Source organism: Anopheles coluzzii, chromosome 3, assembly GCF_943734685.1.
Source record: "Anopheles coluzzii chromosome 3, AcolN3, whole genome shotgun sequence".
Lineage (NCBI taxonomy): Eukaryota > Metazoa > Arthropoda > Insecta > Diptera > Culicidae > Anopheles > Anopheles coluzzii.
In genome coordinates this window covers 88,774,299-88,790,001 of record NC_064671.1, presented here as the reverse complement: position 1 = coordinate 88,790,001, position 15,703 = coordinate 88,774,299, and the positions used below count along the sequence as shown (strand labels likewise).

The 15,703-nt window shown below is 47.2% G+C and overlaps 4 protein-coding genes across 4 annotated transcripts in view; all 4 read left to right on the top strand.

Annotated features, from left to right (window-relative positions):
- LOC120956844 (mRNA (2'-O-methyladenosine-N(6)-)-methyltransferase) overlaps positions 1–15,703 on the top strand; it is a 218,602-nt gene that overhangs the window by 25,856 nt on the left and 177,043 nt on the right. The window lies entirely within an intron of this gene.
- LOC120958334 (F-box/LRR-repeat protein 4-like) lies at positions 150–2,717 on the top strand. Its single transcript, XM_049608735.1, has 3 exons — positions 150–1,817; positions 1,892–2,095; positions 2,156–2,717. The coding sequence occupies exons 1-3, from the start codon at positions 324–326 to the stop codon at positions 2,453–2,455; spliced, it is 1,998 nt and encodes a 665-aa protein (XP_049464692.1). The 5' UTR covers positions 150–323; the 3' UTR covers positions 2,456–2,717.
- On the top strand, positions 3,390–7,949 carry LOC120957606 (uncharacterized). The gene is made up of 5 exons (XM_040379894.2): positions 3,390–5,179; positions 5,772–6,977; positions 7,202–7,405; positions 7,466–7,672; positions 7,755–7,949. The coding sequence occupies exons 1-5, from the start codon at positions 3,521–3,523 to the stop codon at positions 7,845–7,847; spliced, it is 3,369 nt and encodes a 1,122-aa protein (XP_040235828.2). The 5' UTR covers positions 3,390–3,520; the 3' UTR covers positions 7,848–7,949.
- Positions 8,030–11,998, top strand: LOC120957499 (F-box/LRR-repeat protein 20-like). Its single transcript, XM_040379729.2, has 3 exons — positions 8,030–8,805; positions 8,867–10,069; positions 11,404–11,998. Exons 1-3 carry the CDS (start codon positions 8,698–8,700, stop codon positions 11,920–11,922), a joined length of 1,830 nt encoding a protein of 609 aa, XP_040235663.2. The 5' UTR covers positions 8,030–8,697; the 3' UTR covers positions 11,923–11,998.

The following is a 15,703-nucleotide window of genomic DNA, read 5'->3' as shown; positions in this document are numbered from 1 at the left end:
ACCAGTGAACTTTTGAGGCGCGACTTTTGTTTGTAAACAATTTGAGCGATCCTTGCTGCAGATCGGATGCGCTTTCGCGCAGGCGCACTAGGCGCTCGTCGATTGCACTCTTCAGTGTCAATGTCTCGGTCGTATCGAACGGGTGTTGATCGTGACCGATCGTGAGCTTAATAATAGACGCAGAACCGAGCACACCGAACTGGCGGAAACGGGGTTTGATAGAATCAGAATTCCACCAGCGCGCTAGTCAGCAGTTGTAGCCTGGCATCCGAACCGTGTGTCCGAGCTGTGTCGCTGTCTCGTGCGTTCGTACAACCTACAAGATGGAGATGTCGATAGAGAGTTGGTTCAATCTGCACTACTACGGGTTCGGGCACGGTGTGGACGGTGGCGGGTACGATGACGACGAGGAGGAGGAAGATGAAAGCGAAGAGGAGGAGCCGACACCGAAGGAACCGATCGTGGAGGTCGACGATCGTGAGTTTCCCTTTCACGACGATGTGTTTTACATCAACCTGAAGGGGCCGCGTGTTCGTACCGGCTTTGACAATCTTCCAATGGAGGTAAGAGTTGCTGAATGCTTTGCTGAATGCTTACAAGCTTCCTTCGATCGCCAACAGATCTTGCTGAACATATTTCGCTTCCTCAATGGGGTGGATCGTGATGCGGCTGCCCTCACCTGCAAACGGTGGTTCGATGCGATGGGCTACCGAGACTTTCTGGACGAGGTGTGTTTCCACTTCGAGGAGGTCAGCATCTGCGACGGGACGCCCCCGATCGCCCTCTTTCTGCGCAGCTTTCGTCACTTTTCCAACATCAAGCTGACGCGCGTCCAGTTCAACGGGTACTGCGAGTTCTGGGACGTGTTCGGGGAGTATCTGCGCGAGATCACGTTCTGCAACTGCATCACGCTCACAAAGTCCAAGCTGACGATGATACTGAAGCGGCTTCCGTTTTTGGAGTGCCTAGCGCTGGAGGAGGCGGACGAATTCTTCAAAACATGGACCCCGGTTGAGCTGAAGCGTATCGAGCCGGTGTGCCGATGTTTGCGCAAGCTGGCACTGAGGAAAAGCAATGCGTTCACCGTCGATCATCTGTACTATCTCGTCGCGATGGGACCGAACATTAGTGCGCTGGAGATTTCCAAGTGTCTGAAGCAGATCGATGCACCAACGCGGGTCAAGATACTTACCACCATTCTGACGATCATGAAGATGCGCAAGAAGAAGCTGCAAGCGGTCGACTTCAGCTACACCATGTACGATGATCTGTTTCTGAAGCAGTTTGCCGAGATTGAAAACATGTCGCTGAGCCAGATCAGTCTGTCCTTTTTCGAGCGGGCACCGATCAAGGATCCGGGAATTATCGATATATTGCGCTGCCAGTCGGCGATCGTACATTTGGATCTGTCGTCATTTTTGAATCTGACCGATTTTGCGCTGATTGAGATTTCTACTTCACTTCGGTTGCTGAAAACGCTCAAGCTGAATGGCTGCTGGTTGCTGACGGACTTTGGCGTTGAATCGATCTACAAGCTCGATCGGCTGCAGGTGCTCGATCTGTCCGACTGTGATAAGATCAGTGATCGTGGGTTTATGAAGGCGATCGTTGACCGGCGACGGGATTGTATGAGCCAGCTGTACTTGAGCATGCTGCCGGGGCTGACGGATAGTGTGATCTTGAAGATTTGTCTGACGCTGCTCAACCTTACCGTGATCGACTTCTGCGGTTCGGATTGCATGAACGACACCTCGGTACAGTTTCTGTTTTGCTATCTAAAGTGTTTGCGTATTCTGCGGCTGAATGGATGCGTTAAGGTATGTGAGCGGGGAAAGGACTCTGTGCTAGATTGTTGGAGCTTTCAAGGATCTATTGCATTTCGAATTTCCAGATTTCTGATGCAGGGCTTACGGGAGAAAACCTACCAGTAGCGGTGATCGAGATCTGGGACACGCAGACCACATTCGCCATCTGCGAGCTGCGCAGTCTGCAGGAGCTGCAGCTGTCCGGGTGCTTCAAGGTGACCGATTTTACGCTGACCCATGCATTCCGCTTTCGAGAGTTGCGTGAACTCAATCTGGCACATTGCGTGCAGGTGAGTAAATGTGAGCTTAAAACCTCTGCCTAATGATAAAACTACAACGTCTTATTGTAGATATCCGAGTCTGGGATTGAAGCAATGTCCCTCAACTGCCCTGCGCTGGAGCAAATCGATATGAGCGACTGCTTCCACGTGAACGATCGGTGTGTAGTGGCACTGGCGAAAAACCTCGTGCGACTTCGTTCCCTCAAACTCGTGCGACTTCCGCTGCTAACGGTTGCCAGTGTGGATGCGCTGGTAGAGTACGCGAAGGCGCTGCGGTACATCAACATACGCGGCTGCCCCAAAATACCGAAGGATGCACCGGAGCGGTTGAAGAAAATTGCCACCCTACGTAATATACCCAAGTGTTAGCCGCTGTGTGTCTGTGCTCTGTGCTCTGTCCCATCGTGGTTATTCGTGTTCGTGGCCAAGCGTCCAGTGTTTAGTGTCGTTTGTGTTTAGTTGTTGTTGACTGTAGACTTATGGTATTAAGATATGTAAATTTTTCCTCTTTCAGGCACGTCGGAATAAGTATATTGGATATATGATGTTGGATCACAGAAAACCAGCTGTGTACTATGTGAATCGATATAAATAGGAAACAAAACATAACAAAAAAAGGGAATAAACCATAGAAATAGTTTACTTAAACAGTTTTATAAGTTATTGAGAAACCATCTTTAATTTTCCCATTTTTTTCTCTGTATGCTATGAGGGCCTTTTAAATAAATAATGAAATCGATGTGGTAAGAATGATGAATAGCGCCCGAGGGTATGCAATGTATTTACAAACATGATAAATTTTTGAACTAGTATTGTTCAAACTAGTAAACTTCCATTTAGTCCATTAGCATCATCAGTAAGTAAAACAAGTAATTTAATACAGAAATGCAACAAATTGCATACCTTAAGACTCATAAGTTTGCCTGTAAGTTAATCACCAAAAGCTGAAAAGTATTGCTTTAGGCGTTTGATACTAATATACGTAAGAAAATAAAATAAAATTAAACGGCTAAACATAAAACAATAAATTTATGCATAGCCAAATATAACCTTTTTTCATATTATTGCACACATTCTGGCAAATAAATAGCCTAAATGTATGCAATCCAACACGTTTTCATTGGGCAATTAACCCTCAAATGTACTGCTCTGCGTGCAACTAACGTCCAATGCACAATTCAGCATCAATCTCTCACCCGTTACAGTAAATACTTTCGCTTTCATTCGGCAAAAAACACTCACCATATGAATAGCGATGCGCTCGCGTTACGGTAAAACCCGTGATTGCATAACCCTGCCTAGCTGCCGTCCCGTTCGGTAATCGTTCGGCTCGATCCGCTCGGAATCGGTTGCGATGGGGGAAGAAGGATCTAACGCAACCGTACCGAGGCTCAGATTCAGTTTCAGTCAGTCTGTCAATTCCGCCCACATCACATGCACCACCGAGACGCGATGGATTTTGTGTGTCCCGTGAGTGTGTTCCTGCCCGCAAGAAAGCCTCCCGCCAAGGTGCTCTCCCGATCAAAGTCCCTCGATCAACCGCCGCCAATGGTCAGTGTGGAGGAAGATGGTGCAATTGGCGAGTCAAGCGATCAGACAAAACAGCCTGAAAGTAGTCGAAAGTCGAGCAGTGCCAGCAGCTCCAAAGCGGGTTCCTCCTCTTCGTCCGGCTCTGGGTCATCGTCGAGGAAAAAGACCGATCCGAAAAAGGAGGTGGTTCAGGAAAAGCGCAAAAGAAACAGTATTTTCACGCTCTTTCCCAGCGTGCAGTGGAAGCCGACGGTGGAGGAGAACATTTCCGTGCCGGTACAGTACTGCGATTGGATGGAACCGTTTAGTTGTGAGGGGAAGTTCACCGCACGCTACGATCTGCTGCCGATGGAGTTGATCCTGAAGATCTTCAAGCAGCTGAACTACAGCGATCGGCTAGCGGCCAGCGAGGCCTGCCGGCGGTGGTTCGAGGCGGCTCACTACTACGAACCGTTCCAGCGCCAGATGTACTTCAACTTCGATCGGATCGAGTTCAACGATGAGGAGGGGCCGATTAAATACTTTTCGCAGCCCATGCGAACGTACCCGTACTTGTCCTTTACGTTCGTGGAGTTTACCAAGCATAGTGACTTTTGGCTGAACAACGGGATGTACATACGGGAGCTAACGCTGCGCTGTTGTTTGATACGGAAGAAGAAGTTTATCACGATCATGAAGAACCTGCCCGTGCTCGAGCGGCTCGAGCTGATGCAGTGCGACGAGCTGTTCAAGCACTGGACGCTGGACTACAGCACGGACGAGCCGATGTTCCCGTTCACGCTGCCCCACCTGAAGCATCTTTCGCTGGCAGCGTGTGACTACTACAACGAGTATCACTTTGAGCGGTTCATTGAGGCGGCGCCGGCACTGGAATCGATCGATGTGTCAAACTGCTTCATCAACCTGTATCTCTCCCGGCGCATGACGATGATATCGCGCGTCATGCGCTTGGTGAGCAAAAATCGGAACATTATGAAGGCACTCAACATCAGTGACATTCCGTGCTTTGATGATGTCGCCTGGCATCTGCTGGCGGAGATGAGTGGCCTCTACCTGACGCACTTTACCGTCACGTACACCGATCGTATACCGCTGAAGGATCCGGGGATATTGAAGTTCTTCAGCGTACAGACGCGGCTCACGCATCTCGATCTAACCTCGTCGATCGGGGTGAACGATATCTGTCTGCAGCTGATCGTGGAAAGCTGTCCACTGTTGGAGGTGTTGAAGCTGCGGCGCTGTTGGTTGCTGTCGGATGAAGGGGTGCAGGATTTGCACACGCTGAAGCATCTGCGCGTGCTGGACGTGTCGAGCTGTGAGCGTATCTCGGACTATGGGATGCGCGTAGGGATTATTGGGAAGCGTCCGCGCCAGGTGGATGAGGCGTACTTCTCGCTGCTGTGCACGCTGAGCGACTACACGATGTACTATCTGGTGCTGATGTTCAAGAACCTGCAGGTGCTCGATCTGGATAGTAATGCGACGATTACGGATACGTCGCTACAGTATCTGTGCTGCTACTCGCAGGATCTACGCAATCTTAACCTTCAATCCTGTGCAAAGGTAAGTGAAGGGAATGGGTAATGAGTGTTATTGGAACTTTAAGCATCGCTGTTGGAAAAGGGAAAGCAAGCGCATCCGCGTAATGATCGTCATTTGATATCCGCACTTGTCGCTGCCAAAGGTTGGTGCCGTCCTCAAAATAGGCGCAGCGAAAATAAGCTTGCTTTAGTTTCCCTCATGCGGGCGTCTCGGTACGGCCAAATGCACATTTCAACTATGCGCCGCGTCGCTCGAATGCCTCTCGCTTGTTGTGTTGCGTAATAACAACAACAAAATGTCGGCCGCACGCCACATCACGACGCGGTAAACGACGCGCCATTTCCTTGTTCGAAGAGCGAACACTTTCGATCGTCGAACCGAATCCGAACCACCGACACCCGAGCGATCATTATTTAATTCAAGCCGGGCAGCAGCAGTTCACTAGCCGACCATCGGAGCGATCACATTCAAGGATGCGCTACCACAGAAAACCGTTGCCAATATTTCGGCCCCAGTTTGAGCTGCTGCCCGTCGAGGTAAGAAGTGAAGCTTTTCATACGAAGCGACTGTAAAAAAAACTGAATCATAACATGCTCATCTTTTCACAAAACAGCTCGTGGTGCAGATCTTCAAGTACCTCTCGACGAGCGATCGCCGATCGGCCTCGTACGTCTGCAGCCGCTGGTATGAAGCATCCAAGTACTGCCGGTTTGCCGAGCAGATGGTCCTACACCTGATAGGTGTCGATTTCGATGACTTCAAGCCGCCTGTGATGAACCTGATCCTCGCCGATCGCAAATACCCACTAATCAAGCTGTCCCGCGTCAAGCTGAACGTGTACAGCAAGTTCTGGGAAAACTATGGCCCGTTCGTGCGCGAGATCACGTTCGAGAAGTGTATGATCTGGCGGGAGCGAGTGATCTCACTGTTTAAGCACATGCCCAACCTGCGCGTCGCACGCTTCGTGGAGTGTGATCTGCTCCGGGATGATCTCTTCCGGACGTGGAAATTCTTCGACAACGGTCTGTACACGATCGACTTCCCGGGCGTGGAGACACTCTCGCTGGCGAAGAACAACTTCAGCCAGCTACAGTTCGAGTCGATGGTAGAGATGATGCCGAATCTGACGCGGATCGACTTTTCCAACTGCTTCCGGCAGGTGGAGACGGGTCGCAAGATGTTCCTACTGAGCTGCATACAGAAGTTTATCGTGCGACGGCAGTACGTACTGCGAGCGATCAACATTAGTGGCATTCCGGTGGATGATATCTTTTTGCGGGGTTTAGCGGACGCGGAAGGATTGCTGCTGGATGAGCTAAGCCTAACGTATCTGGAGAAAATGCCCACCCGTCTGCCAGCGATCGTCGATCTGTTTCGAAGGCAAACGAATCTGCGCTTCCTGGACGTAACAGGCTCGAATGGCATCACCGACTACTGTGTCGAACAGATCGTACGCCACATAGCCGGGCTGCAGGTGGTTGTAATGACCGGCTGCTGGGGCATTTCGGACTACGGCATTCGGCAAGTGTTTCGGCTGCAGCAGCTCGAATCGCTCAACCTTTCCAACTGCATCCGCATGTCCAAGCATGGCATCATCGATGGGGCCGCGTTCAGCAATCGTGCGATCGTGAAGGAGCTGCACCTCGAGCTGCTCGATACGCTCGACGAGGAGTGTGTGGTGAAGATAGGGGCAAACTTTCCCAACCTGACCGTGCTGAACATTGGCGGCTCGTCGACCTGCATGACCGACTGGTCGGCCCAGTACATCTTCTGCAATCTGGTCAATCTGGAGCATTTAAACATTGAGCGCAGCACAAAGGTACAACGGCGCGGGAACTGCGCTTGCCCAGCGTGTAATTAACACCTCGACAGCAAGAATGTTGGGGATAGCTACGGGGACGCGGGAAAGGCAAAACGTGATCGACGCATTCTTTAACATGCCTAACCTTTCTCTCTCTCTTTCTCTCTCTCTCTCCTTCTCTCTCTCTATCTCTCTCTCTCTCTCCTCTCTCTCTCTCTCTCTCTCTCTCTCTTCTACTCCAGCTGACGGATGCGGGCTTTACCGGGATCGATCTGCCGGAGAAAACGTTCTCGATCTGGGACGTGGAGGAAACGTTCGCGATCGATCGGTTGAAGAAGCTGCGCGTGCTGAAGGTGTCCGGGTGTTATCGTATGACGGATTTCGCGCTGCGCTACGGCTTCCGATTTAACGAGCTGAAGGAGCTTAGCTTATCCCGGTGTCATCAGGTAAGGTTTGGAAGGTTGTGGTTGTTCGCAGGGATTGTAATTGATCGTTCTCGGTTGTAGATTTCAGAAGCTGGCGTTGAACGATTAGTATCAACCTGTCCGACGTTAGAGTATCTCGATCTCAGCGAGTGTCCCAACATCAACGACAACTGTGTGAAAATGATCGCGATTCAGCTGAAGCGTATCAGCACCCTTAAGTTGGCCAACTGCCCGCTGCTGACGGAGATATGTCTACACTATTTGGTGACGTTCTGCAAAAACTTGAAGGTGGGTTACAACTTTTCGAACTGGTTGCGAAGAAAGCGAAACTAATTACAATGTTTCATTCCTTCTATTCACATTCTCGTAGTATCTGTACGTAAGAGGATGCTTTAAGCTGCCACCGGACATTGCGGAACGTCTTTCCAAGATACCCACCTTGAGACAGGTGTACAAGTCGTAGGGCGATAATTTTAAGATCATATTTAATCTCTAATGAAATAATGACCAAACATATTTTAACCCAATAAAATAGCTTTAAAAGAAGGTGATCGTGAATTCAAAATAATTCGGAAAAAATTAGTGCTATTTGTACATTATTGTGAGTTAATAAAGCATAAAGTACATGAAGAAGAATTTGCTTATCGAAAATGAAATTCAACCTAACACGAAACATATGATGACGAATGATTTCATCTAGATATCAAGATCTTTTATGGACCATAGATCCGATCGACATAAACGTTCTTGTTTAAATGTATTAATCTTCTAACAAAAATGTATCAACTTTCTACTCGTTCTTCCCACGTAACCGTGTTGCTGTGTTGCCCGTGTGTCCTTGCAAGAACGCAGAAAATAACCTCTACCTGTAGCCAGCACGTAATAGAACGCTTTCACATGCGCAAATGCATGCGGTTGTTTTGGCAAAGGGACGCGTACTTCTGATCGGGATATAATTCGTCACCGTCGTTGTCGTCGATTATGTCACACGATTTAAGAACACGATCTGCGGCTGATCTTCTACGAGACAGGGACGATTACAAACCCGACACGACCCGAAACGAACATGGTTCTAGCGCAGCAAACAAGGAAGTAGACACACGTTTTCGGGACACTCTCAGTTTTAGTCGATCCTCATTCACTGACCCGTTCAGTTCGGAAAGATAGTGCGGACGTGTTCTTGTGTGAAGGTGAAACTTGGCGCTTGGCACAGAATTTGTTTGGGTCGTGCCAAAGCAGAATACCGGTAAAAGTGTCACGAGATCTGTGTTGTGTGCTGGGTGTTGTTTTGATTGTCCGGATTCTACCACGAAATGGCATTAGCTCGGCTGGTAGAACGAATCGAGCGAACGCTGTACGTGCACTACGAGGATAGCTTTGTTTACTTCTTCGAGCCAAACTTTGAAGCACTGCCACCGGAGGTAAGTCGGGGATGGTCGTCAGTATTGAGTTGAGTCATTAATTTATAGTTCATCTTTCTAGCTCCTGATCAAACTGTTCCAGTACCTCAATCCAAGTGATCGCAGTGCAGCCGCACTCGTCTGCCGCTCCTGGTACGATGCGTTTCGCTACATCGAGTTCCAGCGTGCCGTTCGGCTTCACATCCACGACATAGAGTTTGTTGACAACGGGCATCCGCTAAACAAACTGATGACATCCTTTCGCTACTTCACCGACGTCCGCATCACGAAGGTGGTGTTCGGCAACAAGAGCGAGTTCTGGAGCGAGTTCGGCGACGGCATCGAGGAGCTGACGTTCGATAACTGTGTCATCTGGAAGCACAAGCTCGTCTCGATCCTGAAGTATATGCCCCGGTTGCGCCGTCTGCACGTCCTAAACTGTCCCGATCTGTTCAAAGCGTGGAAGCTGATCGAGAACACCACGGTCACGTGGAATCTCATCATGCCCGAGCTGCGGCACCTTAGCTTGGCGCGCAACAATCGCTTCCAGGACTTTCACTTCGACCAGCTGGTACAGCTTGCACCGCGGCTAGATTCGCTCGACGTGTCGGAGTGTTTCAGCAGCATCGAGGCGCGGCAGCGCGTACTCATGCTGAATCACATTCTCGAGTTTGTGCGAACGACCTGCGATCGGTTGCGCCATCTCTTCCTCGCCGGTACACCGATCGACAATGTGTTTCTCCGCGGCCTGGCCGACATTCGCGCCCTCTCACTGCGCAGCCTGGCGCTGATGGTATGCGAAAAGATTCCCACCAACGAGCCGGGCATTATCGATCTGCTGCGTGCTCAAACGGGCCTCATCCATCTCGATCTGTCCAAGTCGCTGGCGCTGAACGACTACGCACTGATACAGATCTCTCGCTCGATTCCGCAGCTCGAGACGCTCATCCTCAACCGGTGCTGGATGATTACCGACTACGGCATTACGGCGATCAAAAGTCTGGTGCGGTTGCGGCACATCGATCTAACGAACTGCGAGCGCATTACCGACGCCGGGCTGGTGGGCGGCCTGTTCACACACAATCGCCGCAACGTGCGCAAGCTGTACCTGGGCCTGCTGACCAACATGAGCGATGCGGCACTCACGAAGGTGTCGTTCGAGTTCTGCGACCTGGTCGTGCTCGATCTCGGCGGCTGCTCGAACAGCATCAACGATCTGTCGATACAGTACATCTTTTACCATATGACGAAACTGCAGGAGCTAAATTTAGACTGCTGTGCGAAGGTAAGTGCGAAAAGCGGCGGGGTTGGGGCAGTGGGGAGCATGTTCTTACTGCTGGTGATAGTTTCATTGTTAGAGATAAGTGTTGTCAATAAGGTGGTACATTGTATTGTTGCAGGGGGTGTGAAAATTATTAAGTATATCTATTTTTATATCTATTGTAGCTCATTTTGGGGCTATAGATATTTTGGCCATGCTTTTCGTTCTTGCCAAAAGTATTGATTTTCTTTTTACATCAGTATGGCTATTACAACTAGAATGTTGAAAGTTTCCATTATTAAAGTATTCAAATCAACGTTTGTTTTGTATGGCAAATATTATCGTCTTCATCGATTGCATCGATCACCTCTTAAAATCACCATTGTATTGAACTAAACTTGTGAATCATGATCTAAAATGAGTAATTGTCAGACAAAATCAAAATGTAAGTTAGCTAATAATAATAAACTTGATCAAATTACATTAATTTTAAAGTGCAATAGTGACTGCAATAGTGAATAAGAAGAAGAAGAAGAAGAAGAAGAAGAAGAAAAGGAAGAAGAAGAAAAAGAATAAGAAGAAGAAGAAGAAGAAGAAGAAGAAGAAGAAGAAGAAGAAGAAGAAGAAGAAGAAGAAGAAGAAGAAGAAGAAGAAGAAGAAGAAGAAGAAGAAGAAGAAGAAGAAGAAGAAGAAGAAGAAGAAGAAGAAGAAGAAGAAGAAGAAGAAGAAGAAGAAGAAGAAGAAGAAGAAGAAGAAGAAGAAGAAGAAGAAGAAGAAGAAGAAGAAGAAGAAGAAGAAGAAGAAGAAGAAGATGCATGCAGCATGCTCAACTAAATGTTTATTCATTTTGATGTGAAAAATGCCGTCGGTTAGTCAAAATGTCAAAAAAACGAGACAAAAAGGCAAAAAGTTGATATTTGACAACTTGTTGAATTTGCCACTAAATGCAATCAGTGGCGGATTTAGGTTTGAGAGTCCAGCAGGAAACTTGATAGGGAAATTCCCGACCGGGGAAATTTCAAGATGAAAATTTGCTTATGAGCAGAGAGAGAGAGAGAAAGACAGAGATAGATAGATAGATAGAGATAGAGAGAGAGGTTTTCGGGCCCCAAGAGCAATCTCGAGGCCATGACCGAAAACTTCATTTGCGTAGTGATTGATACGTCCCTGCCTGACTTAAGACGCCTCCATCACATTGCCATCTTCAAAAAAGACCAATATAATCCTAGAAAACCAATTACGGATTATTGTCAAGAATCTTCGATTCATGAACCAAATTCGTTTTGTATTACAATACAAAAATCATAAAACGATCCAATGCCTTTTGCTGAATTGATGATTTCCCTTTTCCTTGACAGATTTCGGATGCCGGCATCACCGGTGTCAACCTTGAGGAGAAAGCATTCGCCATCTGGGACATCGAGCTATCGTTCTCCATTGCCGATCTTATCGGCCTGCGATCCCTCAAACTATCTGGCTGCTACAAAATCACCGACTACTCCTTCGAGCGCTGCTTCAACTTCAAGGAGCTGAAGGAGATCAGCTTGGCCCGGCTGCTGCAGATCAGCGACTATGGCATCGAACGACTCGCGCTCGGCTGCCCTTCGCTCGAGGTCGTCGATTTCAGCGAGTGCCGCACGATCACGGACCGCTGCATCGAGATCATCACCAAGTGCGAGCCACGGCTAACCACACTGAAGCTCCAGAACTGCACGCAGATCACGGACAAGGCGATCCGGCATATCGTGGAGAACTGTCGCGTACTGCGCGTACTGAACATACGCGGCTGCATTAACATTTCATCGTACGCGGAGAAAAAGCTGTCGGCAGTGAAATCGTTGCGATATCTGCACGGAACCACACCGGAAGTGATCTAGGGGAGGAGGGGGGTGTGCACGGTGGAAGGTGTTGTAAATTGTGTTTATTTAGGTAAATAAATGTATTTCGAAAGTGCTTCTTGCTTTTTTGTCTGTTGTCTCTATCTTCCCATCCCAATCGCTGCGCTCAAGGTCACAATCTCTTTCTCCACTTGTTTGCAGCCACGGCAGCCTGTTTCCGAACGTCTTAATCCACCGCTCGGTTGGAGGTGTTCGAAAGACGCCGTTTCGAACGAACAGGTAAAGTGCAGCTAGTGTATCCCCTTTTCATCCTGACCGTCCCGTCGCTTCAATCGACCGATCGAGCTGAACGAAATGGTCCCCGAACGCGCGGTGGGCGAAGTAATGATCAGTGAAGTTTTTTGGTTAATTAGTCGGTGATGCTTGAGATAAAAGATCAAAGACGATGCCGCCCAACGGACGGACGGACATCGAGTGATTGAGCTGCTACTGGTACTCTCTCTCTCTCTCCGTCGGCCGCCCACCTCTCCGTCCATTCCAGCCCACCCGATGGCGGCGGGTGGCGACCATCGGCGTACGATTCGGGCATTCCCAAACAGAACCTAGGCCAAACGGAGGTTGCCTCTGGTGGAAAAGTGCACGCACGCACGCACACTTAAACACTTCTCAAAGTGACGACAAATCCTCGTCGTCCCAAAACAACGAAAAGGGGGATGAAAGCACTTGCGGCGGGCATTTGGGAACCGGACGAGCCGGACGAGTCCAACACAGAGAGACACCGAAACAGGGGCAACATGCAGAAGTAAGTTTATATGATTTAATAATTTTATTGCACGCATCTCCGGTGTTGTTGCTGTGTTGTTTTATGGTAGGGGAACCCTAAACGGAACGGATTCGTCGTCGTCGCCGTCGTCCTCGTCATCGCTGTCGGTGTGGAACAGACAGAGTGTTCCGACGGTACTGGACATCGGCCACTCGTCAGATCTTTCAGATGCCGACTACCGACTCCGATGGTCAGTGTTTTTTTTGCTGTTTTGCTTCTCTTTCTGGATTTGATTCTGTTGCTTCCGTCTGTTTAAACCTTTTTTACCGCCGTCTTACCTTTTTGGTGAAGGTATGTTTCGTTCTTTTGGTGGTGGGTTGATGCAAAAAATATATGTATGGGCAAACAAAAGCACTAGCAAAAATGTGCCTCAAGAATGCTGTTTATTGAACGGTAGGGGTTGGCATTTAAAACCATCATTTAAAATTCTGCCACAGAAAAAGGCTAGCAAAATTCTTCAATGGTGAGTTTAAGTGGTACAAAAACAGATTTTTTTTGTTCAGTAATATTGTTTGCTAAATATCTTCTCAACTTAAGAATTGGTGTCCAAGAAAAGGTAGATTAATTTATTTAATTTTAAAGCATCGCTGAGATTTACGCCAAACAAATATGCCCATGAAATAGTTAAACTGGTATCAAAGCTGTTAGGATCGTTTTGAAATTATTTTACTGCAATTCAAAATGGACAAATCAAATCAAGAATAGCTTACACAGTAGTATGGTAAGGCCGTGAGTGAATCAAATTCAATTACTGATATGATCTGGTCAGTAATTGGTATAGGAGAGGCCGAGAGATCAGCAGAAAAAAAACAGAAATTTTTTCTATCCTAGTCAAGCTATAAAATGAAAAATAAACTCCAATTGATTTTGATTATTTGTATTGTATTGTACTATTTTTGTTTATTGCATAAGCGATTGAAGTGGCATTACCACATAATGATCTCTTAAGCCCTATATCTTAAATATAGCAATAAATGATGCTAAAAAGGTCCAAAAAAATACACTAACCAACGCACAGCACAGTAAACTTCATGGTCCAAGTCTTTAACAATAGGTCACAGAGTGCCGGACCCGCGTATGTATCTTGTATCGGTTATTTAAACAGATGTCTTATGTATCTATTTAATATTATAATACCAATTGTGCCTACAGCTTTTATTCACATGATAAGACAACCTGTTATCGTGGATGTTTGGAGTAACGCACCGTTAGTCGTTGCTAGAAATGGTATTATAGAAGATAGATAGATAGATTAGTGAAATACTGACAAAATCTTCCCATCAATCCAAGATGACTGTATGGCTGTACAATATCCAAGATGACCCAAGATACAATATCAAGTTACTTTACAGCAATCTTGCTTACCAGAGTCTTGTTTATCGTTTGATCCGTAGTTTTTTTGATGCATGTTACCTTAAAGCTCTTTTTTGTGCTCTAGTACGTCCAATATTGGAAAACGTTTCAGTATTATCGTGCCCTACCAGAATTGGGTAGATTCATCGGTTAGAAGCCGTACAAAAATGGTTTTCATGCTTCATGTTCCCATTACGTGTGAGCAGGGATGTTCCTTTACCGAGTTATATTGAGCGAGGTGACCTCTAGAAGAGCAACGTTTAACAGCACGTGCCAGCTTTGTATGTGGATTACTTTGAAATAAAACCGATGCTCTCGCATTATTAGCAAAACTGGTGCGTTCATGCGAGATCTTTTACAAATCTTGATGCCCTTTATGTACGTAGAGCCTTAACGAACTGTATTTGGTTCTAATGATCCTTTGCAACGCTGCATAGACGTATTGTATAAACGATATGAGAATTTTAATTTCTATTAATTGCCTGGCTATTGTTGTATGTTGTATTTTTAATAAGTTTTCAAAAGATTATAGTTATTTTGCATGAAGTATTTTCAATGAATTTGTAAACCAACTGGATGAATATTTTTCTTCGAATCGATCATGTTTTGATGGCTAAATAAGCTTCTTTTATCCATTATAATGGCTGAAAAGGGGGCTAGCAAATAGTTTCCCGTGGTACAGTGGTTAACTCAAACGACTCAATAACATGCCCGTCATGAGTTCAAGCCCGAAATGGACCGTCCCCCCGTAGCAAGGACTGACTATTCGGCTGCGTGATACTGAATAAAGTCTCTAAAGTCTGTGGAAAGCCCCAAATAGAAGCAAATCTTTTAGTGAATTACATATTTTTCTTTCATCTTTACAACTGCCTGGTGTTATCGCTTTAGTTGCTAACATGCCTAATATCAAACGTACTGCACGGCCTGCTAGCAAGAGATCCTGGCGAACGCTGAATGGGACGCATGAGTGTTCGTTGCAACCTTAACAAGCATCGAATAGTAACGATCGGCCAACTGTTTGCTTCGTACTTCGTACGTATTCCTCCTCATACAGCCTTAATCGAGACAAACACTGTTCCTCACAGTGTTACACCTTTTGCGTTTGCCCCTTGTACATTGTAAAAAAGAAATGCATTAAGCTTACCACTTTACTGTTGATCTTTGTTCAAACTGGGGCACTGCAGCTAGACGGGCTACGGTAAATATCAAGCCTTTCCTCGTACTGGCTTGCCGTTGCCCGAGGATCATGGCAATAAAATCGATCCCAACAGCAACAGCACCGAACCAAACGCAAGAACAACAACGACAAAAAATGGAAAATAAACCTCTCCAAACAAATGCACTCGGCAAATAGGCAGTGTGTGTACCGGAGCAGTTCGTAGCAAAACCGGAGTAGCCATCCGTGGCGGATGCTGCCAGCAGCGGGGACGAAAAGCAAATTCCTTTTCTTCTCCCTGGGGCTGACGTCGTTTGGCCGGTTGTGTGTGTATGTGTGTGCGAGTACGCGCGTTATTGTGGCAATCTGATCGTACGAATGGTGTGTTTGCTCATGCTCAGCATAACGCAAACAATTGAACGACGTCGTCCACGACGACAACCACAACGGCAACGACGAAACCGACAAAATGGAATCGTTGCGCGACA